At 37.1% G+C, this 27,025-nt stretch overlaps 2 protein-coding genes across 3 annotated transcripts in view; one reads left to right on the top strand and one right to left on the bottom strand.

Annotated features, from left to right (window-relative positions):
• The window catches only part of traf3ip2b (TRAF3 interacting protein 2b), a 1,379,907-nt gene that overhangs the window by 1,229,892 nt on the left and 122,990 nt on the right, over positions 1–27,025 (bottom strand). The gene's annotated exons all lie outside the window — the stretch shown is intronic.
• Positions 1–27,025, top strand: part of shroom2b (shroom family member 2b) — a 55,953-nt gene that overhangs the window by 2,333 nt on the left and 26,595 nt on the right. The window contains exon 2 of one of the 2 annotated variants that reach the window (XM_079844349.1): positions 4,773–4,921. In XM_079844349.1, coding sequence (XP_079700475.1) covers positions 4,773–4,921 — 149 coding nt within the window. Of the gene's footprint in view, positions 1–4,772; positions 4,922–16,187; positions 16,233–27,025 lie in introns of those variants that run through there. The other variant, XR_013818556.1, reaches the window with a different exon arrangement.

Raw genomic sequence — 27,025 nt, 5'->3', positions numbered from 1 at the left:
TGAAATACTGGATGGATTTATTATGCTTAAAATTTGAACACCATGGACTTTTGGGAATCAAGTTTGGTGCAAAGCTGTGGAAATCTCAACCTGTCCCGTCCTATGGGAGCGAGGAGCTGATGTCTTACAGCTTGAGGATGAATTACAGGATGATTTGGCTGTGTTATGATACTTCAGGTTTTTAATAATGCGTTAAGTTGTGTGAAGGTTTGATTGACTGTGAGATACTGAGGTGAGCCGCAGCCTCAGAGGAGTGTGTGAGATTTGAGGTGAGACTGATCTCAGGTCAGTGAAGACATATTCACCCATGACTTCAGGCCTTGCTGTTTAAGTTACAACACACAAAAAACATGATGAATTGAATGTTATGTTATGAATATTGGCTTATTGAAATCAAGTTGAAACAAAAGTAACGACGGGGCGGGGCTTGGTTCTGTGCATCAGTGCTTGATTGGATATTGAGATGTGGGCGTGGCACTCAAGCGTATGCAGATGAGCACGTGCTGCAGGGGCGGGGCTTAAGCGCAGTAAATGATTGGTGAATCCTGCACGTGTCTTCAACATAAATGCAGTGGAAGATCCAGTTATGACATTTTGATTAAATATTACGATTTCAAAAAGCGAGCTTTTTTTAATAAATAAAACATATGCAAGGATTGCTGACAGTAAGTTCTCTAACATGCATTTACATTGCAACTTGAACAAACACGTTTTTGTCATTTAAAAAAAAAAAAATTATATAAAAAAAATGTAAGATTTTTATTATACAGGGTCACTGAAAGGTATATTTATACATTTATTACACAAACGCACTTGACATTTAACACACATTTCCTGCGAATTTCCACCAAAATGGCTGGTTGATTGTTTTTAATGTTTGAAAATGAAGAATTTAAGACATAAATATTAGTATTTTAATATTATCATTATATTGTAAAATAAAATCAATATTATTTTTATTAAATGCTTTTTTATTTTATTGTGCCTGTCATATTTGTTATTTAATTTGTACATTTATTTATGATTATTATTAACTAAATTAATTATTATAAATGAAAGTTAGATAGTAAATAACAACAATAAAAGTTTTTTTTTGTGCTCATATTGATATATAATCACTATGATTTTTTTGACAAATTGTACAGCCCTACAAACAAGCAGAGCAATCCATACGGTGTGTTCACACCAGACGCGACTTGCGGGAATAAATTGCGCTATTTGCGCGTAGTTGGACGCTTGAACATTTTGAGTTTACTTGCTTCATTCACTTCACAACAGACGCGAATTTGCGTCATGGGAGGGGTTTGAAAATGGCTGACATTTATTATTTTAAAATACGGCGAATAAGCTCAATTTTCCGGCTTTAGCTAGCTTGTAGTCTCAATATGTATGTATGTATAGCTCAAATTGTGTTTTTTACAACTAAACAGACTGTCCGACCTCCTCACTCACTTTCTTCCAAGCAAGATCCTTTTTATTCCTGTTTCTATAAAGTAAGAAGATGTATCGTACAGCTCCGGGTATCCACATATGATTTTATCATTGTTGTCGCTACTAGAGCAAGCTCCTGATTGGTTAACGCGACGCGAATATCAGCCAAAGTTCAGATTTTTCAACTTAAGCGAATCGCGCGAATCACACGTTATGCGCGTCAAACGCCCGAAACGTTCAAATTGTGCTGCCTCATCCGTACGAATCGCGCCGCAGAATATCTATTCGCAACATGTAAATCACTCGCGCTTAACGCTTCATTCACGTCTGGTGTGATCGCAACATTAAAAGGCGCCTATAATGCAAAATTCCCTTTTACATGGTGTTTGAACATAAATGTGTGTGTACACAACCACCCAATAATGGTAAAAATCCACCCACTCCTTTTTTTTAAATCCCCATAAATCATAAGCAGCGTCTCAGAACAAGCCTTTTGCAGATTCCTGAAAAAGTGACGTCACATTTCACAGGCCCCGCCCACAAGTGTTGATGGACACTGTCATATTAGCATAGACCCCGCCCCCAGAGAGCTGCACACAGTCGGCCATGTTTATCTCCTCGTCTGAGCATTAACAGCAGCATTCAAGTAAGAAATGTGTTCTTAAAGCTACTCAAGTTCATTCAGTCGAGAGCAGGGAGTGATTTTCTGTTTATCTTCTGTTGTTTGATTCGTATTAACAGCAGATATAGCAGTAGGTACTGTATATTACACTGCTTTCACTTTAGTACACAGATCTAATACACTCACGGCATTTCTGTACTTTGCTGCATACGTACACTCATACGTTGAGTGTGTGTGCTCAAGTTGAGAGTGATAAGGCTTTAAAACGCATACAGATGATAATATTTCATGATGATGAAGAACTGCAATGTCACATGAGCATGTCTCGGATAGAGATGATCATCAAAACAATCAGATGTATCATGTTTCAGTTTTAATGTGCATGTTCACGAGCTGTGAAGGCTCCGCCCTCTGCAGCAGCTCATTTGCATTTAAAGGAGACACACACACAAAACCACTAATTTTTCTCAAACCCCAAAATTGACATTTTTAAAATGGTATATTAAATGACCTGTCAGGAATTTTGATCTGAAACTTCACAGACACACTCTGGGGACACATTACTTATATTACATCTTGTAAAAGGGGGCATAATAGGTGCCCTTTAAGGCATTTTAAATTAAAATTTTATTCAATTGATATATTTTCACCTATTCTGTGCCATTACAGCATTTGTTGATGCCATTTGTCCGTTGTTGGAGTTCTGGCTCCTGTGGATTAAACCACATGACAATAAACAAACGGGATCTAATTACAGTTCCCAACATTTTTTCCTGTAATTTCCTGTAACCGTATTCTTTATGTTATAAAGACAATCAAGTCGCCGTGTTTGTGAATCCTTCGTTACTGCATTTTATCCAAAACCACGAGGTCACGTGTGTGTGTGTGTGTACAGCACAGGGGAAACCATCTGAACCCTTACCAATGATGATCCTAAACTGATCTGAAATCAGCTGCTATGGACTTTATGGGATGTGAAACAGGCTGTAATCTAAAGTTTCAAGCTCCTGAATATTTCACTGCCGCACTCAGGTTTCCTTTTACTGTCCCAGCTGATGGCATCTGATCTGATAGGCTGTGACTCTGACCTCCAGGGTTGTTTTACCACAGCGCTCCTGCAGGGTCTTTGTTCATGGACTGTCCTCATCAAGGTCCTGTAGGGTTGATGTCGGTCTGGACACGAGGCTAAATCATCTGATAGTGTTTTCTGAACCGACTGACTTTACATGTAAACATTAGATTTGTCTTCTTAAAGGAACACGTCGACTTTTTGGGACTTTAGCTTATTTGCCCCTGAGTTAGAAAAGTCCATACACACCATTCTCATCTCCGTGCCATAACTCTGTCTGACACACCCACCGCTAGCCTAGCTTAGCACAAAGACTGGAGGTGAATGGCTCCAGCTAGCCTACCGCTCAATAAGTGACAAAATAACGCCAACATTTTCCTATTTACTTGTTGTGATGTGTATAGTTACATTGTGTATTGAGCAGTAGGCTAGCTGGAGCCATTTACCTCCAGTCTTTGTGCTAAGCTAGGCTACGCTAAATAAGTCGGCGTGTTCCTTTAACATGCCTAAAATATGGCTCTATAAAATCTGTTTATTATATCCCAGATTCTGTATTTTATGATGTATGGGTTCTGTTTTAATGATTGAATTAATGTATAAAGACCCAATAAATATGGTGTAGAATTAATATGATAGATATGTGTCAAATATGACCGGTACTTGGAAAATATTTCTATTTGGTAATTTTTTTTCTTCTACTCACTATAGTACTGTATTATTTATGTATTTTTAGCTTTTTTTTTAATTTATTTTAATGATATTAAATATATTATTATAGTGTATAATATTTATATATTTTTATAATTTGATATACTTTTTATTTATTTTATAGTATTTATTATTATTATCATTTGCATTTGTAAATATTGCTTAGAAAATATTTAGTTTCTTTTAAGTTTATTAATTTGTTTTACATTTTTCTACCACTACTGCTGTATTTAATTTATTTTAGTCACATTTTTGTAGTGTTTAATCAAATGTTATTATTTATTAAATTGTAAATATATTAATATATTGTATTATTTATTTATTTTAATCAAGCGTGTGGGTATTTATTGTATAGTACTTTTTAATATATTTTATTAAATGTAATAAAATTGATAAATAATAATATATTAAACATATAATAAAAAATCTGCTAAATTCATACATTTTAAATTAACATTAATAGGGCCGTATGAAATCTGTTTTATTTATTTCCCCAAATTCTGTATTTTCAGTTTTAATGGTTTAATTAAAAATAATAAATATTAATATATTGAAAATGTAATATTAAATCAAAAAGCGTTTTTTCAAAAATACATTTAATTAATTATTAAAGTATTAACGTTGTGAATTATTTGGTAAATTATATATGATTTGTATTAGATGTGTGTTATTTATTTTAATTACATTTAATTAAACCATTAAAATGGAACCCAGAGTTTTTGTTGAAGGAATTAATGGCGTTGACTATATTTTTCCGGTCACAAATCATCCCTGAGCAGAACTTCCAGACACACAGACCACGTCCGGACGTGTCAGAGATGAGCAGGAAGAGCTGCTGTTTATTCCTGGTGCTGTTATCAGGGCTGGACTCTTGTGGTGAAGTTTCTGTTGGCCTTGTTTTTGCCCGTGCTGATGTCTTTGTGTGTGTGTGTGTGTGTTTAGGTGGAGGACGGAAGCCGAGCGGCTCTGGGTCGACTCCAGATCGGTGATGAGATAGTCCGTGTTAACTCAGTTCTTCTCAGCGGGTACAGACTGGAGGCCATTTGTCTGGTCAAGAGCTCACATAAGACGCTCTCTCTGTCAATCAAACGGTAGGATTGCCTGTTAAAGTGCCCGTGACATCAACACTGACACCATCTGCTGGTGCGTTTGCTTGTTAGTTGACGTCTCCTCCAATCACCTGTCATAGAGACACTGGCAGTAAATACACATGTTAATGTTATTGCACTAAACCTGCACACACACACACACACACACACACACAGACGCACGCACACACACACACACACACACACACACACACACACACACACACACACACACACACACACACACACACACACACACACACACACACAGGGTATAACTACGTCAACCTTGTTACACTTGTGCTGTTCCTGGTAAAACACTCTCTCTCACACACACACACATACACACAGGGTATAACTACTTCAACCTTACTTGTGCTGTTCCTGGTAAAACACTCACACTCACACACCCTCACACACATACTATCACACACACACACACACACACACACACACACACACACACACACACACACACACTCATAAACACATACATACACACAGTTACACACACTCATAAACACATACAACCATATATAAAAATGTATATACACTCATACACACACTCACGCACATTCGCACGCACACTCTAACCCTTAACACACATTCATTCATACTCACACACACACACACACTTATACACACTCACTCACACACACAAACTCACACACACGCTCACGCACACTCACAAACACACCCTAACCATTAACACACACTCATACACACACTCATACTCACAATCATACACACACACTCTCATACTCACACACAAACTCTCAAACTCACACACACACACTCACACACCGTTACACACACTCATAAACACACACACACACACATATATATATGTATATGTGTGCGAATGTGCTTGAGTGTGTGTAAGAGTGTGTATATATATATATATATATATATATATATACAGTGAGGAAAATAAGTATTTTAACTTAAGTTCTCCCACTTAGAAATCATGGAGGGGTCTGAAATTGTCATCGTAGGTGCATGTCCACTGTGGGAGACATAATCAAATAAAATCCCAATGTATGATTTTTTAACTATTTATTTGTATGATACAGCTGCAAATAAGTATTTGACCACCTGAGAAAATCAATGTTAATATTTGGTACAGTAGCCTTTGTTTGCAATTACAGAGGTCAAAGGTTTCCTGTAGTTTTTCAGCAGGTTTGCACTGCAGGAGGGATTTTGGCCCACTCCTCCACACAGATCTTCTCTAGATCAGTCAGGTTTCTGGCCGGAGTTTGAGCTCCTCCAAAGATTCTCTATTGGGTTTAGGTCTGGAGACGGGCTAGGCCACGCCAGAACCTTGATATGCTTCTTACAGAGCTTGGTTCTCCTGGCTGTGTGCTTCGGGTCATTGTCATGTTGGAAGACCCAGCCTCGACCCATCTTCAATGCTCTAACTGAGGGAAGGAGGTTGTTCCCCAAAATCTCGCAATACATGGCCCGGTCATCCTCTCCTTAATACAGTGCAGTCGCCCTGTCCCATGTGCAGAAAAACACCCCCAAAGCATGATGCTACCACCCCCATGCTTCACAGTAGGGATGGTGTTCTTGGGATGGTACTCATCATTCTTCTTCCTCCAAACACGTTTAGTGGAATTATGACCAAAAAGTTCTATTTTGGTCTCATCTGACCACATGACTTTCTCCCATGACTCCTCTGGATCATCCAAATGTTCATTGGCAAACTTAAGACGGGCCTGGACATGTGCTGGTTTAAGCAGGGGAAGCTTCCGTGCCATGCATGATTTCAAACCATGACGTCTTAGTGTATTACCAAGAGTAACCTTGGAAACGGTGGTCCCAGCTCTTTTCAGGTCATTGAGCAGCTCCTCCGTGTAGTTCTGGGCTGATTTCTCACCTTTATTAGGATCATTGAGACCCCACGAGGTGAAATCTTGCATGGAGCCCCAGTCCGAGGGAGATTGACAGTTATGTTTAGCTTCTTCCATTTTCTAATGATTGCTCCAACAGTGGACCTTTTTTCACCAAGCTGCTTGGCAATTTCCCCGTAGCCCTTTCCAGCCTTGTGGAGGTGTACAATTTTGTCTCTAGTGTCTTTGGACAGCTCTTTGGTCTTGGCCATGTTAGTAGTTGGATTCTTACTGATTGTATGGGGTGGACAGGTGTCTTTATGCAGATGCTAACGACCTCAAAGAGGTGCATCTAATTTAGGATAATAAATGGAGTGGAGGTGGACATTTTAAAGGCAGACTAACAGGTATTTGAGGGTCAGAATTCTAGCTGATAGACATGTGTTCAAATACTTATTTGCAGCTGTATCATACAAGTAAATAGTTAAAAAATCATACATTGTGATTTTTTAGATTATGTCTCTCACAGTGGACATGCACCTACGATGACAATTTCAGACCCCTCCATGATTTCTAAGTGGGAGAACTTGCAAAATAGCTATATATATATATATATATACACACTCAAGCACACGCTCAAGCACATTCGCGCACACACACTAACCCTTAACACGCATTCATACACACACACACACTTATACACACACACTCATACACACAAACACACACACATAATCACACACACGCTCACTCACAAACACAGCCTAACCCTTAACACACACTTTCAAACTCACACACACACACTCAAACACACTCATACACATTCACACACAACCTCACACACACTCATACACGCACACACTTATATACACACACACTCACATACTCTGCGGTTGTTGATTGTATTGTGAAAAGTGTTGCATTTTGAATAAAGATAACAAGGATACAATTTTTTTTATTTTATTATTATGCACGGATGAATTGTTCATTATAAGATGAGTGACAGGCATAATTTTTTTTTTTTATATTTATAAAATACCATACATTTGATTCACACATTATCTGCATATGAATTTAAATCTGGATCTGAACTGAAGCATTCCGGTTTTCCTCTGAGATGTCGTAGTTATGCTGACGTGTTTACGCTTGATACTGTTGCCAAACCACAATATGTGCTCTGTGTTTACATGAGTGGATTGTTGCGGAGCCACAATGTTGGGCTGGGCCGTGCGGTGTTGAGTTTCTCCTCAGCGTCTGATGTAACTCACACAACCGTACAGATATTTTTAAGATGTCCCAATCTGAGTGGAGGGCTTTAGTCAGCAAGTAGTTTGATTTAATATGGTGTTACGTTTTTATCCTCTTCATGGACAAAATTTAGGCCACAAGTTTTCAGCCAAGAAAGAGCCCGTAATAATCAATTTTGCTAGTTCAGACCAGAATATCACAGAGACCTTTTGCACTTCAGACAGGATGAAACCACCCAGAACACCCTAGCAGCTGCCTAGCAACACCCTGGTAACCACTAAGAATATCATACAACTGCATAGAAACACCCTGGCAACCACACAGAGCATCTTAGTAAATGCATAGCAACACACTGGCAGCCACCCAGAACATCCTAGCAAATGCATAGCAACACCCAAGCAACTACTTAGAGCATCATAGCAACTGTATAGCAACACCCTGGGAACCACTAAGAATATCATACAACTGCATAGAAACACCTTGGCAACCACACAGAGCATCTTAGTAAATGCATAGCAACACACTGGCAACCACCCAGAACATCCTAGAAAATGCATAGCAACACCCAAACAACTTCTTAGAGCATCCTAGCAACTGTATAGCAACACCTTGGCAACTACTAAGAACACTCGAGCAATGTATAGCTAAACCCTGGCAACCACACAGAGAATCTGAGCAAATGCATAGAAACACGCTGGCAACCACACAGAGTATCCTAGCAAATGCTTAGCAACACACTGGCAACCACACAGAGCATCCTAGCAAAAGCTTAGCAACACCCTGGCAACCACTAAGAATATCATACAACTGCATAGAAACATCCTGGCAACCACACAGAGCATCCTAGCAGCTGTATAGCAACACCTTGGCAACAACTAAGAACACTGTAGTAAATAAACACATAACTACACCCTGGCAAACACCCAGAACATCCTAGCAAATAAATGCGTAGCAACTCCCAAGCAACCATGCAAAGCATCCTTGCAACTGGATTAACTCCTTGGCAACAACTAAGAACATTCTAGCAATTGTTTACGTGTTTACGCTTGATACTGTTGCCAAACCACAATATGTGCTCTGTGTTTACATGAGTGGATTGTTGCGGAGCCACAATGTTGGGCTGGGCCGTGCGGTGTTGAGTTTCTCCTCAGCGTCTGATGAAACTCACACAACCGTACAGATATTTTTAAGATGTCCCAATCTGAGTGGAGGGCTTTAGTCAGCAAGTAGTTTGATTTAATATGGTGTTACATTTTTATCCTTTTCATGGACAAAATTTAGGCCACAAGTTTTCAGCTAAGAAAGAGCCCGTAATAATCAATTTTGCTAGTTCAGACCAGAACATCACAGAGACCTTTTGCACTTCAGACAGGATGAAACCACCCAGAACACCCTAGCAGCTGCCTAGCAACACCCTGGTAACCACTAAGAATATCATACAACTGCATAGAAACACCCTGGCAACCACACAGAGCATCTTAGTAAATGCATAGCAACACACTGGCAGCCACCCAGAACATCCTAGCAAATGCATAGCAACACCCAAGCAACTACTTAGAGCATCATAGCAACTGTATAGCAACACCCTGGTTACCACTAAGAATATCATACAACTGCATAGAAACACCTTGGCAACCACACAGAGCATCTTAGTAAATGCATAGCAACACACTGGCAACCACCCAGAACATCCTAGCAAATGCATAGCAACACCCAAACAACTTCTTAGATCATCCTAGCAACTGTATAGCAACACCTTGACAACTACTAAGAACACTCGAGCAATGTATTAGCTAAACCCTGGCAACCACACAGAGAATCTGAGCAAATGCATAGAAACACGCTGGCAACCACACAGAGCATCCTAGCAAATGCTTAGCAACACACTGGCAACCACACAGAGCATCCTAGCAAAAGCTTAGCAACACCCTGGCAACCACTAAGAATATCATACAACTGCATAGAAACATCCTGGCAACCACACAGAGCATCCTAGCAGCTGTATAGCAACACCTTGGCAACAACTAAGAACACTGTAGTAAATAAACACATAACTACACCCTGGCAACCACCCAGAACATCCTAGCAAATAAATGCGTAGCAACTCCCAAGCAACCATGCAAAGCATCCTTGCAACTGGATTAACTCCTTGGCAACAACTAAGAACATTCTAGCAATTGTATAACTACACCCTGGCAACCACACAGAACATCCTAGTAAATGCATAGCAACACACTGGTAACCACTAAGAATATTTTACAATTGCATAGCAACACCCTGGCAACCACACAGAACATCATAACATATGCATAGCAACATCCTGGTAACAACTAAGAACACTCTAGCAGTTTTTTTGCTGCACCCTAGCAACTAAGCAGAGCATCCTAGAAAATGCATAGCAACACCCTGGCAACCATGCAGAGCATCATAACAAATGCATATCCTGGTAACAACTAAGAACACTCAAGCAATTTTATAGCTACACCATGGCAGCCATGCAGAGCATTCTAGCATCAGAGAAAATACATAGCAACACCCTGGCAACCACCAGAGTATCCTATCAAATGCATCACAACATCCTGACAACCACACAGAGCATCCTAGCAAATGCATATCAACACCCTGGAAGCCACGCAGAGCATTCTAGCATCAGAGAAAATGCATAGCAACACCCTGGCAACCACCAGAGCATCCTGACAAATGCATGGCAACACCATAGCAACCAGCCAGAGCATCCTAGCAAATGCACAAAAACACCCTGACAATCACACAGAGCATCCTAGCAAAAGCTTAGCAACACCCTGGCAACCACTAAGAATATCATACAACTGCATAGAAACATCCTGGCAACCACACAGAGCATCCTAGCAGCTGTATAGCAACACCTTGGCAACAACTAAGAACACTGTAGTAAATAAACACATAACTACACCCTGGCAACCACCCAGAACATCCTAGCAAATAAATGCGTAGCAACTCCCAAGCAACCATGCAAAGCATCCTTGCAACTGGATTAACTCCTTGGCAACCACACAGAACATCCTAGTAAATGCATAGCAACACACTGGTAACCACTAAGAATATTTTACAAATGCATAGCAACACCCTGGCAACCACACAGAGCATCATAACATATGCATAGCAACATCCTGGTAACAACTAAGAACACTCTAGCAGTTTTTTTGCTGCACCCTAGCAACTAAGCAGAGCATCCTAGAAAATGCATAGCAACACCCTGGCAACCATGCAGAGCATCATAACAAATGCATAGCAACATCCTGGTAACAACTAAGAACACTCAAGCAATTTTATTGCTACACCATGGCAGCCATGCAGAGCATTCTAGCATCAGAGAAAATACATAGCAACACCCTGGCAACCACCAGAGTATCCTATCAAATGCATCACATCATCCTGACAACCACACAGAGCATCCTACACTCTAAAAAAAAAAAGGTTCTATATGGCACCAAAAATAGTTCTTGGCTCGTAATCATAGGGGAACCTTTTTTAGTGCTATATAGCACCATTTTTGGTGCTTCAGTGGTTCTTCAGCGGTTCTTCAGTGGTTCTTCACCGGTTCTTCAGAGGTTCTTCACCGGTTCTTTGACTAAGGTGCTATATAGCACCTCTGAAGAACCACTGAAGCACCAAAATTGGTGCTATATAGCACTAAAAAAGGTTCCCTTATGATTACGAGACTTTTTTTTTTAGAGTGTAGCAAATGCATATCAACACCCTGGAAGCCACGCAGAGCATTCTAGCATCAGAGAAAATGCATAGCAACACCCTGGCAACCACCAGAGCATCCTGACAAATGCATGGCAACACCATAGCAACCAGCCAGAGCATCCTAGCAAATGCACAAAAACACCCTGACAATCACACAGAGCATCCTAGCATCCTAGCAAATGCATAACAAAACCCTGGTAACCAGCCAGACTATTCTATCAACTCCATAGCAATGCCCTGTCAAATATGACTTTATTTTAAAAGTATTGATGAGACCTGATCATGTAGATTTCTCTTATGTCATGTATAGTTTGTGGTATGGCTGTTGTATGTTGTGTTTGGTTAAAGCTCAATGACACAGAGAGAGCAGGAGTGGTCCTGTGAGCGCCGTCTCCAGCCTGTGTTTATTCCAGGCGTTATGGCAGAAATCCCCATGGCGTTTGTGACACCATTATTTGACAGTGTGGAACGAAAGGGCCGTCATTATTGTGTGCTGGTGCACGCCGTCACACAAAAGGCCATTATCTGCCGTCACGGCTCCGCTGGGCTTCATCCGCGGGTCTGTGTTTCTCCTGGACGCCGTCTGGGAGTTTATGATGAGGCAGTGGGACTGTAGAAACATCCATTAAGATTTTAAGAAGAGTTTTGTGCAATGCATCCTCCCCAAAATGTGCCACAGGACACTAGATGGAGCATGTTCATGTTATGGAGCAACTTTATTTGGTCACTTTTATTCATGCATACTGTACATAAACATTTTGGTCAGTGTTGCGTTCCCTTTGTCGCCCCACCAGAGCATTTTAAGGCTCTACAGCGCCATCTAGTGGTGCTTAAAGTCATCACATCTGAAATCACGCTCTCTTGAGTAGGTACTTATTTTGAATAAGTCATTATTTTACGGCTGTTAAAAGTATGTTCTATGTAGTTTGGATGTAATCTGGACGTCATGTGACCTACCAGTGTGAGTTGTGTCGAGTGTCCATCATTTGCACACTTCAGCATCTCGACTGAAGGGACTTTTGCTCTCTCTCTTTTATGAGAGCTGTGAATTCAGACATGCTGTTTTTCTCCTACTATATAGTAGGGAAGTATGCCGGATTTCTGTTTCTTTTGTCATTGCACAAATAGTTTAACTATGGGCACTCAGTGCTATTTTAGTAGCTTTATGATTGTTATTCAAATTTTGAATTAGTTTTCATTTTTTATATTTTCCGTTTTCATTTTAATTTGAGTTAGTTTTAGTAGTTTTGTTGTTTTTGTCATTTCTATTATTTTTTTAATGTTTATATATATATATATATATATATATATTTATATTTATATTTATTAGGGCTGTCAAAAGATTAATCGCGATTAATCGCATCTAAAATAAAAGTTTGTGTTTACATAATATATGTGTGTGTACTCTGTTAATTATTATTTATATATAAATACACACACATTTATGTATATATTTAAAAAAATGTTGGCATGTATATACATTTATATAATCTATAATATACATAAATATAAATGTTTTATATATAAAAATAATATTTTTTTCCTAAACATATACATGCTTGTGTGTGTATTTATATATAAATAATAATTAACAGAGTACACACATATATTATGTAAACACAAACTTTTATTTTGGATGCGATTAATCGCGATTAATCTTTTGACAGCCCTAATATTTATTAAAGGTGCACTATGTAGCATTTTTTTTATTAAAAATAATGTAGTTATTTTAGTGCATCGAGTTACTAAAGTTAAAAATGAATGTGCTGAAATAAAATAAGGTTAATTTTATTTTTCAGATATGATTATTTTAAGTAATGAAAATTGTTTTATTTTGGACTGTGAACTATAGAATTATCCCACTTAGGGCTATTTTAGTATCATTTTACTTTTAGTAATGTTGTTGTTTTTGTCATTCCTATATTTATAAATTGTTCTTTTAACTATTTTAGTGGATTAAGTTACTAATGTTAAAATTTTCATTTTATCTTTCAGATATGATTATTATAAGTAATGAAAATTGTTATATTTTGGACTATGATCTCAGTTAGTGCTATTTTAGTATCATTGAGATACTATTTATGATTATTATTCATATTTTGAATTAGTTTTCATTTTGATATTTTCCGTTTTCATTTAAATTTAAGTTACTTTTAGTAATTTTGTTGTTTTTGTCATTATTATAATTTTTAAATGTCTATCTATATTTTTATGAATCTAGTTATTTTAGTAGATTAAGTTACTAAAAAAAATCAATTTATTTTTCAGATATGATTATTTTAAGTAATGAAAATGTTATTTTTGGGCTATTAACCATTTAAGTGCTATTTTAATATCATTGAGATACTATTATGATTATTATCAATATTTATAATTAGTTTTCATTTTTATATTTTCTGTTTTCATTTTAAAATTTTATTTACCTTTAGTTATTTTTTGTTGTTGTCATGAGCTGAAATAAAATAAGTTTACATTTATTTTTCAGATATGATTATTTTAAGTAATGAAAATTGTTATATTTTGGACTATGATCTCAGTTAGTGCTATTTTAGTATCATTGAGATACTATTTATGATTATTATTCATATTTTGAATTAGTTTTCATTTTGATATTTTCCGTTTTCATTTAAATTTAAGTTACTTTTAGTAATTTTGTTGTTTTTGTCATTATTATAATTTTTAAATGTCTATCTATATTTTTATGAATCTAGTTATTTTAGTAGATTAAGTTACTAAAAAAAATCAATTTATTTTTCAGATATGATTATTTTAAGTAATGAAAATGTTATTTTTGGGCTATTAACCATTTAAGTGCTATTTTAATATCATTGAGATACTATTATGATTATTATCAATATTTATAATTAGTTTTCATTTTTATATTTTCTGTTTTCATTTTAAAATTTTATTTACCTTTAGTTATTTTTTGTTGTTGTCATGAGCTGAAATAAAATAAGTTTACATTTATTTTTCAGATATGATTATTTTAAGTAATGAAAATTGTTATATTTTGGACTATGAACTATAGAATTATCCCATTAGTATCATTTTACTTTTAGTAATTTTGTTGTTTTTGTAATTTATATTAGTTTTTTAATGTCTATATATATTTATTAATGTTTAGTTTTTTTAGTGCATCAAGTTACTAAAGTTAAAAATGAATGAGCTGAAATAAAATAAGTTTACATTTATTTTTCATATATGATTATTATAAGTAATGAAAGTTGTTATATTTTGGACTATGAACCACTTAGTGCTATTTTAGTATCATTTAGATACTATTTATGATTATTATTAATATTTTGGTTTTTTTTTTCCGTTTTCATTGTAATTTTAGTTACTTTTAGTAATTTAGTTGTTTTTGTCATTCCTATAATTTTTTAATGTCTATATATATTTTTATAAACTGTTCTTTTAGCTATTTTAGTAGATTAAGTCACTAAAGTTAAACATTTTATTATTCAGATTTAAGTTATGAAAATGTTGTTTTTTTTGTAATTGATATTAGTTTTTTAATATCTATATATATTTTTTTTATAAATTAGTCTTTATTTTAATGCATCAAGTTACTAAAGTTAAAAATGAATAAGCTGAAATCAAATAAGTTTATTTTTTTCAGATGTGGTTATTTTAAGTAATGGAAATATGTTTTTTTAGTTTAGTTAACCAATGAATTAACTGTTTGTCTTCATTTTCAACAAACAAAACATAAATTAAAGTGTTCGTGCATCTTTCTAAACAATACATGTCATTTGTTTTGCTATATAATGCAATGAAATTCCGACATAAATGACTTAATCATCCAAAATCTTTTGGAGGCTTTGCACTAGTTTACAAAATTTCAACTTTATTTAAAACCGTTTTGATCAAATTGCAAATTATAAAACCCTTTAATTCTGTCTTCATAGCACATATTTCCTTTAATTGGACATTGTTTTGATTGTAATGTCAGGATTGCAGTGGCTTTCTCAGGCTTTTTGAGGTGGGCGTCAATAAGCATTTTATAAAATCTAAAAATCTGATCATTTTGATCAATTCCTAGGACACCAGAGTCACGTCCAGCTCTGAGCCCTGAATCCTATTACTCACAGCAGAGATTTACCACGAGGAAACACACACACACACACACACACACACACACACACACACACACACACACACACACACGTGTACATGCAACCAGACAAAACAATGTTTGATTTCTTTATTTCCTGCACACTTTAATTCAAGAGATGTGCTTAATATGAGACGGCGGACGTCATTCCGGTCCAAATTCATGTTTCAGCCATGATGTGTGTGTGTGTGTGTGTGTGTGTTTGACTGTAATCTCCCCCTCCGGTTGGTCAGAGGAATGGGTGAGTCCATTGCCTAGGTGAGTTTGTTGGGCCGCTGTGATTGGCTGCTGGCCGTGAGCTCATTGTTTTGGTGTCAGGGCTCATAGTAAAGCAAACAGACGAGGCTGAGCTCTGGAGATGGAAACACAGACAGATTCAGATCGACAGGTATCTGCTCTTTTACACTCTGAGTCTGTTTGTGATCAAGTGTGTTAATGAAAGTGTGTCCTGTGGCGTTCAACACACCTTTACCTGTACATCATTGTTTACAGCTCACATTTGTATGTAACATTTATACATTTACAGTTATGATATACAGATATTGATTTGTGATTGCCATAAGCAATATAGTAATTATTTTGATTGAGTGTTCTTTGATTTCACTTTATTTTAGGGTGACGTAGTTACTATGTAAATATTGTAATATTAATGTAATATTAATTAGCTACATGTACTTATTGAGTTATGGTTAGAGATAGTTACTTGTAATTATGCATAATTTACTGTCATTACTATAGTAAGTACGTGTAGTAATGTGTGACGACGTCACTTTAAAGTAAAGTGTTACCCATAATCATCTTTATTTGGTACGACAATATGACAGAAAGCTTGATGTCAGAGTGACATTATGAGTAGACCAGTGTTATTTTAGCATAATTGAGATATTATTATAGTTTTATTAATATTTTTATTTTTAGGTTTCCCGTTTTCATTTTAATTGTAGTTGAAGTAATATTAGTTTTGTTGTGTTTTTGTCATTTTTATTTGTTTTTTAAATGTATATTTAGTTAATATGAATTTTTATTTTAGTTTTAGTTATTTTATTACATTAAGTTAAACTAAAAGAAAATGATTAACATTTATTTCAAGTAACACCATTTTTTATGCGTTTTTTGAATTTTTAAATAATATTTTGTTTTTTATAATGAATTTTTATTTCCGTTTTAGTTTTTTATTACATCGTTAAATGAAATGAAAATGATAAACATTTATTTTCGAAGTAATGGAATATTTTATGCTTTTGATTTTGTAATTTGTATTTTTTTTGTGGCTTTTAAATGTCTATTTAGTATTTAAAATGTATTTTATTTCAGTTTTAGTTTTTTTATTACATCAAGTTAAACTAAAAGAAAATGAAAAACATTAATTTAAAGTTAAAAAAAATCTATGCGGTTGTTTGTCGTTTTTATTATTTTTTGTGGCTTTTAAAATACATTTTTATTTCAGTTTTAGTTTTTTATTACATCAAGTTAAACTAAAAGAAAATGATAAACATTTATTTCAAGTAACAGAATTTTGTTTAATGCGGTTTTTGCATTAACATTTTTTATGTTTTTATAATGTTTTTATTTCAGTTTTAGTTATTTTATTACATCAAGTTAAACTAAATGAAAATGATAAAACAAATTTATTTCAAGTAACAGAATTTTTTTAATGTGGTTTTTGCATTTTTTTAAAAAATTGGTTTTTATAATGTTTTTATTTCAGTTTTAGTTATTTTATTACATCAAGTTAAACTAAATGAAAATGATAAACATTTATTTTAAGTAACAATTTTTTCTGCTTTTGTTTTTTTATTTTTTTATAATTTTTTTGTGGCTTTTATAGTGAATTTGTATTTCAGTTTTAGTTATTTTATTACATCAAGTTAAACTAAACGAAAATGATAAAACGTTTATTTTAAGTAAAAAAAAATGTATGCGGTTGTTTTTGTCGTTTTAATTTTTTGTGGCTTTTAAAATACATTTTTATTTCAGTTTTTGTTTTTTATTACATCAAGTTAAACTAAATGAAAATGATAAACATTTATTTCAAGTAAAAAAAATTAACCGGTTTTTGATTTTTTTAAAATAATTTTTTGTGTTTTTTATTAATTTTTATTTCAGTTTTAGTTTTTTATTACATCAAGTTAAACTAAAAGAAAATTATTAAACATTTATTTTAAGTAACAATTTTTTATGCTTTTGTTTTTGTAATTTTTTATAATTTTTTGTGGTTTTTAAAATAATTTTTTATTTCAGTTTTAGTTATTTTATTACATCAAGTTAAACTAAATAAAAATTCAAGCTTGAGATAATATAAGCATAATTTTTTTAATATTATATTTAATTTGTTTAGTTAACATTTACTTAATTTCAAAGGAACACATTTTTTGTAAATGTATGGTTTTGGTTTTGTGAATTATAATAACCTTGGCCTGGACGTGTCTGACCGTCCCCGGTTGCCGTGACACCGGTTACATCATCATCATGAGCGGGTTTGACGAGGGCTGGTGAAGCTCAGGGATTTGAGACGCGGCCATATTTAGAGACGGCGAGAGAAACCGCAGGAGCTGATCTGATTTGGAGGTTTTGTTTTCAGGAGTTGGTTAGAGAAGCTGTTGCCAGAGGACATTAAAGGAGTTCTCGTTTATGTTTTATTCATGTTCACTTTTGGCTCAGATGGTTCTCATAAAATGCTTTAGGGAAGATAATAAACATAGACACAATAGTTGACATACAGTAAAAGTATAGAGCTGTGAAATGATTGTGGAGAGCAGCTCGGATCTAGCCTGAATAGTCAGAATATGAGTCTGATTGGGCTGCGATTATGGTGTGTTTCAACCATAGATTGTAAAAAAATATGGACGTAGTGTCCGTGACGTCACCCATAGGATTCTGAAGAGCAGTTTTGAAGCATAAAGTCGGGTCGAGCTGGCCGTCGCCATCTTGTCAGCGCGTCACTCCCGAATGACAGAAAATGGGCAAAGAGGCGGGACGTGGGCGGAGCTGAAGTGACGTCATGACTAACAGACAGCAGACAAACGGCAATCCACCTGTCACTCAAAGTGGCCACGCCCTTAATTATGCAGAACTTTAAGGCTTTATATAATGTAAACGAATGAGTTATAAAATAACTCACCCCCCTCACAGTCGTCATGAAGGACAAAATTAGCCGTATAGACCAAAACCAGAATTTGTCCCAGACTGTAAACATGTGTTCTTCTGCTGTAAAGTTGGCCATTTTAACATGAGCTCAGTGAGATTCTGCTCCTTCTGGAGTCTGTCTCTAGTGGCCATGTTTGGTCTCTGAGCTCATGTTAAAATGCCCAACTTTACAGCAGAAGAACACATGTTTACAGTCTGGGACAAATTCTGGTTTTGGTCTATACGGCTAATTTTGCCCTTCATGACGACTGTGAGGAGGTGAATTATTTTATAACTCATTCGTTTACATTATATAAAGCCTTAAAGTTCTGCATAATTAAGGGCGTGGCCACTTTGAGTGACAGGTGGATTGCCGTTTGTCTGCTGTCTGTTAGGCTGCGTTCACACTGCAGGCTGAAACGACCCAATTCCGATTTTTTTGCCCTTATGTGACCTGTATCTGATCTTTTCATGACAGTCTGAACGACACAGATCCGATCTTTTCAAATGCGACCCAGGCCACTTGGGTATGTGGTCCAAATCCGATACATATCCGATCTTTTGAAATGCGTCTTCAGTCTGAACTGCCAGGTCACATGTATCCGACCCGCACGTCGTTGATACGCGACAAACGTCATCATTGTACGTTGAATGCACAAGAAATAGTTGCTAACCGCCAATAAAAGAAGAAGTACGCACCTGTTGCTAGCCAATACACTCCAACTCCAACGCGTTTCTGCACTGTTATGGGCCGCCGCAGACGTGTCTCTTCCCGTGACAAAGTTAGTTGAAGGCGCTCGCAAACATAATTGAAGGTGGATCTGGTCATTCTGAAGTTACTGACGAATTCGGTATCAGTAAAGCCACTCACATCAGTATCCCACCACTCCTGGCTGCGACTCGGCACCCACACGTTTCTCTGTACCGACATTGCTACCACTGCTCCACAAAACGCCATGGCCAAAAACCTTGGTCTCCTCCTCTTTTTTAATTTTCTTCTTAACATGAGAAGGTTGTAATGGTGCTGGCTCCATAATAACTTTAATAAAGCTAAACAAACTCCAATGCTGACACCCATATTTGGCTACTTCCGTAAACAACAAGTGACGTCGTTGACCGTTGAGTACTCTTCTGCGCATGCGGGTCACTTCTGGGTCATTTCACGTTCACACAGGAGATCACAAAAGGTCGCATTTAATTGGAAATGTGAACGGCCTTGCAAAAAAATCGCATTTTTTCAAAAAATCTGAATTGAGCATTAAGCCCTGCAGTGTGAACGCAGCCTTAGTCATCGCGTCGTTGCCAAGATGGCGTCGGCCAGCTCGACCCGACTTTACTCTTCAAAACTGCTCTTCAGAATCCTGTGGGTGACGCCACAGACACTATGTCCATATTTTTTACAGTCTATAGTTTCAACCGAACCAGGAAAGAAAATGCCTCTGCACTCAATTGGATAGACCTACAACCAATCAGAGCAACGGAGCAACGCATAGTTGTCAACAGAACTCAACTGGACACACGCTGGAAGAAGTAGAAGAAGAAGAGTGTAAACAATCTTTGCCGGTGTTGTAAAATAATTTAAGGAGACACGGAGAACTTACCAACACCATCATCATTTCTGAGATAAATAGTAAAGGTGAATGCAAATACGAACAAGTTCTCCATTTAGTAAACGAGTTCAACCCAAGCGTAGGCCTGTCGCAATAATCAATATATCGATATATCGCACAATATATGTACATGACCTCAATCATTTTTTGTGTTGCAATATATCGGCCATTATGTTTACATGATAATGAATATCACCAACATTTTACTCGATTGTGCGTCATCTTGTATGTTTTCTGTGACGGAGGCGAAAGTGGTTCTCGGGCAGTTCCTTCATACACAGAGCGGATATCGACAGGTGAAAAAAGGCGGCATTTTGTTTTCCTGACAACTACTGACAGTTTGGAAGAATAAGCCCAAATGGACTCGATTTCAAAGCCGCAATCCCCTGATCCACTGCACGTATAAATGTCAACGCAGAATGACGAGTGTTAAAGCCGTTTCACAAGGGAAAATGTTTATTTACTATTTATTCAAAAAAATCTATTTTATTTAGAATAATATATTTTTTACCCTTAATTTCCATGATCTAAAGAATTAAAAGGTTGTCGTTTGAAAGTGTGTAGGTCTACTTGCATTATTATTCTGTTATATTAGGATTATATATTCAGTGAAATAGTCTTAAAATGACAATAATATCGTTTATCGCAATTATTTCTGGGACGATATATCGCGAAACAAAAAGTAGTTATCGTGACAGGCCTACCCAAGCGCTCTTTGGTGACGTGATGATGACGTCACTGTTGATCATCTGTCCATCATCGTATAAAGCCCGTCCTGATGATTTGATTGGTCCGAACAGCTCTGGTTCAAGTCCAGACCGAACTTCCCGAGCTCAAATGTTGTGGGCGGGGCTAAGTTCGGCTGGCATCCTGGCAAGCGCAGATCATTTTTTGGATGAATTCGATACGAAAGAATCTGATTAATATCTCTGACTTTTGCAGAGATTCAAGACTTTATGTTTTAAGCTTTTTTTGTAGGAGTATAATTATTAGCTAAAACCTGCTGCCGATCAAAAATATACTGGAAAAAAATACTAAAAATATACAAAGAAATCTGTGAAATTTACAGAAAGAAAAGTTGTCAGAACTTTAACTTTACAGTTTGAACTTAAATTTAAAGTAAAAAATTTTTTTAGCTCCTTAACTAAAATAATACTAATATACTAAATAATAAATAGTTATTTCAATTAAAAATCATCACATTCTGGAAATTCAATTCAATTCAATTCAAATTTATTTGAATAGCGCTTTTCACAATACACATTGTTTCAAAGCAGCTTTACAGAATGTGCATTTCATAAATGTACATTGAAAAATGTTAGAAAGAGAATGTTAAAGAAAAATGTAGTATAAAAGGTATTTATAATGTGAAAGCTTGGCTAAAGAGATGCGTCTTTAATCTAGTTTTAAACTGGGACAGCGAGTCTGAACCTCGAACAATATCAGGAAGACTATTCCAGAGTTTAGGAGCTAAATGTGAAAATGCCCTCCCTCCTTTAGTGGACTTAGATATCCTAGGAATGACCAGAAGCCTCGAGTTTAGTGATCTTAAAGAGCGCGATGGATTGTAGGGCGATAGAAGATCCGTTAAATACACTGGAGCTAAACCATTTAGGGCTTTATAGGTCAGTAGCAATACTTTGTAATTGATACGGAACTTAATAGGTAACCAGTGTAGAGATGATAAAATTGGTGTTATGATCATATTTTCTTGACCTAGTAAGAACTCTAGCAGCCGCGTTTTGGACTAACTGTAGCTTGTTTATTGATGATGCAGGACAACCAGCTAATAAAGCATTACAGTAATCTAATCTCGAGGTCATGAATGCATGAACTAACTTTTCTGCATCAGAAATAGATAGCATGTTACGTAGCTTAGCAATGTTTCTAAGGTGGAAAAACGCCGTTCTTGTAACATATGAAATATGATTTTCGAAAGACAAGTTGCGGTCTAATATAACACCCAGGTCTTTTACTGTAGTGGATAAAGTGACAGGACATCCTTCCAAGTTAAAGTTGTATTGTGAGAGGTTTTGTGGGCAGTTTTTTGGACCAATAAGTAATACCTCCGTTTTATCTGAATTTAATAGCAGAAAATTACACGTCATCCCGTGTTTAATATCATCAACACACGCTGTCAGTTTAGATAATTTAGCGCTTTCATCTGGTCGTGATGAAATATATAATTGAGTGTCATCAGTATAACAGTGGAAATTAATTCCATCATTTCTAATATTACCAAGTGGCAGCATATATATTGAGAATAGCAGAGGGCCTAACACGGATCCTTGCGGCACCCCATAGTCTACTGACGTTATCTTTGATTTTTCCCCATTTAGACAGACAAAATGGTAGCGATCTGATAAGTACGATCTAAACCAGTTTAATGCCTGTCCCTGAACACCAGTGTAATTTTGAAGTCGATCCAATAGTACTTTATGATCTATAGTATCGAATGCAGCACTAAGATCGAGTAGAACTAGTATTGAGATACAGCCTTGGTCAGAAGCTAGAAGTGTTAGGAACCTAGGAAATGTTAAATTTAAGCTTTTTCACAATGACCGTTCCAAAAACTGCACATTTATCAGTATTTGAATGAAATGTCCACTTAACAGGTTTCAACCGTAGCATCTTCCCAGTCCTTTACGGTTAAAATTGCAATAGTTTACAGTGTGTGTATTGAAATGTTTGTAGAGTTTATAGTGTGCTCTCTCTCTCTTTGGCTCTCTGTGGCCTGTGTGAGCCGTAATCCTGCTGCTGATCATCACGGCACTTTCTATTGTTGTGTGTCTGTCTGCCTCTATTCACGCTTCAGTTCGGGATCATCACTGTGTTCTGAACGGTGACTCAACTAACGGAGAATTAAAGGTGCAGTGAGCGATTTCTGAGAAACACAGAGTTCTGTGATGAAACTCTAGATGGCGCAGGTCCTTAAAGTCCCACTGAAGTGCTTTGAAATGCACTGCATTATTCAGTGTGTGCAATTAAATGCTACACAGAGTGTGTTTTTTCATTCCATTGTGCTACTTTTCTATCGTTTTTTTAATGTAAATATCACCCTAGACGAGTTACTGTTGCGCTCCCATCTCGCTTACTTTTGCAGAGAAAAAGGGTGTCAAAATTGTACCTTTAGGGGTACAACAGCTTGTCGCTGGGGCAGTACCCTTAAAAGGACACATTTGTACCTTTTTTACCACAAAAAGGTTCATAGTAGGACCTTAAAGGGTTAGTTCACCCAAAAATTAAAATTCTGTCATTAATTACTCACCCTCATGTCGTTCGACACCCGTGAGACCTCCGTTCATCTTCGGAACACAAATGAAGATATTTTAGTGTAAAGCTGATGCTGATAAAGGCTTCAGATTGGCCTCCATTGGCATTCAGTACATTTACACTCACAAGACCCATAAAAGGCACTAAAAACGTTGTTACAAAGTCCATCTCACCACAGTGGCTCTACAATAATTTTACGATGCGACGACAATAGTTTTTGTGCGCAAAAAAAAATCAGAATAACGCCTTTATCCAACTTGTTCTTGTCTTCCGTGTGTGCCTCCACGACGCATGCGCGAGAATATGATGCAGATCCGGCGTTCGGACACATGACCCAGAAGCGATTTGTTTACAAGCAGAGGAAGACGCGCGTGTCTAAGCTGTTGAATTCTACTTGATCGTGCTTTAGTTCTCTGCGTAGTGCTCAAATCGGGCTAAATTGTGCATTCCATGGATTCCCGAACGCCGACGCGACGTCATTCTCGCGCGTGCGTCGTGGAGGCACACACGGAAGACAAGAAGAGGTTGAATAAAGTCGTTATTTAGATTTTTTTTTGCGCACAAAAACTATTGTCGTCGCTTCGTAAAAGTATTGTAGAGTCAGTGTGGTGAGATGGACTTTGTAACGACGTTTTCAGTGCCTTTTATGGGTCTTGTGAGAGTAAATGTACTGAATGCCAATGGACGCCTATCTGAAGCCTTTCTCAGCATCAGCTTTCAACAAAAATATCTTCATTTGTGTTCCGAAGATGAACGGAGGTCTTACGGGTGTCGAACGACATGAGGGTGAGGAATTAATGACTGAATTTTCATTTTTGGGTGAACTAACCCTTTAAGGTACTTATTTGTACTCTAAGGTACTAATATGCACTTCTTAGGAGTAAAACAGGTACAAATATGTCCTTTTAAGGGTACTGCCCCAGCGACAAGCTGTTGTACCCCTAAAGGTACAATTTTAACACCCTTTTTCTCTGTGTGTATCGTGCATGACACGGCTTTATAAACGGGGGAGTTAAAATAACTTTTAAAAAATGCGTGTCCATACCTGCAATAACCGGCGTATGGTGCTTTAACCACAAAAACGCATCCCGTGGGAATGACCCTAAACTAATTAAAAGATAAACAGCGCATTCTTATTTCAGTGCTGTTATACAAGCAGACAGTTTGCTTAGTATATTCAGTTTAACCGCATTAACAGCAAGCCAAAGAGAGGTTTCAACTGAACTATGCATGTGCATTTTAAATGTTCTAGCTCTGTCCATGCAATAAATGCACGTTCTTAAATGAGCAAGGTTTTTGTTATAGCTAATTACAACTTGGCGTGAATCAAAAATCAAGTCAGAGCTGCATAGTAATATTTACAAGAGGCATCTTCACAAAAAAACCTCCTCGTAATTCACACCTTAATAGCAAAACTGCCCGTTCTGATCATGTGATTGTCAGACTCTGCTTCTCTGCTGCAGACTGAAGCGTGTGATTAATGCGCCGCGCCATTACTTTCGGTTAATAAAGGAAAAACACTGCAAATTTCTGGTGTTATTTTTGTGATTGTTTGGGGCATTCTGCTAGCCTGGTCTTACATTTAATTTGTACAGAAAGTCTGGCCACTCTCTATTGACAAGCGTTAACTTCTTGAAGGCGGGGAAGTTTAAAGGTGTCATGAACGGTGCCGCACTGAAGACTTGGAAGTAAACGCCCATGGCTAGGATTGGATAAGATTTGCATATTTAATGAGCTTCAGCTCCCCTCAGTACATCTGGGGATTGTTTTGAAAGCGTGTAGGGAAACGCTCACAGGACTCGCAAAATATCTTTATCAAACAAACACAATGATTCGTCTCTAATCCACCCGCAATTGATTGGAATGTTATTTTTGTATTACTTGGCCCGCCCGATCAGTGAATATAACTACGAACCGAACACACACACACAAACGCACGCGCAAGAAAGGAATGTTATTTCACTATTTAAGATAGCCCGTCTGCAGGCCGGTGATACGTTTTGGTAGCCCGTCTGAAAAACACATAGCCCCGGGACGTTGGGCTTTGCGAGCACTAGCGTTACAAGTCTGATCACGAATGAACCAATAACAGCTTCTCCAGCCTGTGACCGCGTGCTAAACAAAGTATGTAATCAATAGATATCAAACGATCTGTAACAATGCAATGCTAACACATATAAAAACATGTTTTACTCACATAAGTGTGTTGCACCGTTCCTGTCGGATCCAATATAGAAGGCACAGCATTGTGTTTTAATCTCAATATGTCTGCAAATCCTCGACCTGTCTTGTTTACAATCAATTCTGCGGTGAAAAGAAGCGAACAAACGCGCAATATCTTAACCACGTGAGCTGGAACCGGCATGTTTATTGCTTGGTAGCGCGACCCGTTTAGCTCCACGAGTTGGTGGGCGGGGCTTGAGACGGTGCTTCTGCATTCTGTGACGTCAGTGGTCGACATATTCTGAAACTTACAGGATATTCTTATTCCATGATGAACTTTTTTTAAATCAAAGGCTCAAGGGAAAGTTGATTTCTCAATTCATCACCCCTTTAAAACTATTGGATCTGCCCAGAGCCGCTCTGGATCTGCCATAACCAATCGCTAACCTTTGGTCGTGACGTATGTCATCTCAAACTAGCGCAAGACATCAATGTCATCGTTCTCAGACACTCCCTCTGTTCGTTGATTGGACCGGTTAAAATTGGACCGGAGAAAATCTGGGCGCAGCTTGGTCACCGCGATCGCTGGTGGGAAAGTGAGTCTCTAGTCTAAGTCGGCTCGCATTTCCCAGTCCCTGGCTACATTTAATGGGCCAGAATCTGAGGGTAAGGGGTTAGCCTGCTTCAATTCCCCTTCTCGGATGAAGGCTATTGGCTTTTGGAGGATAGTCAGGGTGTTTGGGATGGCATTGGTTGTGACTCTTATGCTCAATTGCAGAGGCTTGGCATCCCAACACCTGGTTGTGGCGCCAGGTTTATCTTCCGTGGGTCAAAAAGATCTTGCAACCCACCAAGATATGTTTGAGGGTTGCTGTGGCTGCACACGGAGGACACGCTGGGTCCTCTCGAACTAATGCTGTAGATTTGTTGCAGAGTGTCGATTGTGGCTCTGGTGATAAAACTTATCCTGTGGGATTCCATATTCCACGGCTCGCTCCAGGTGATTTTC

The sequence above is a fragment of the Gobio gobio genome, assembly GCF_949357685.1.
Source record: "Gobio gobio genome assembly, chromosome: 19".
Taxonomy (NCBI): domain Eukaryota; kingdom Metazoa; phylum Chordata; class Actinopteri; order Cypriniformes; family Gobionidae; genus Gobio; species Gobio gobio.
Note: the sequence above shows the minus strand (reverse complement) of the source record. Positions and strands in the feature narration are given on the sequence as shown.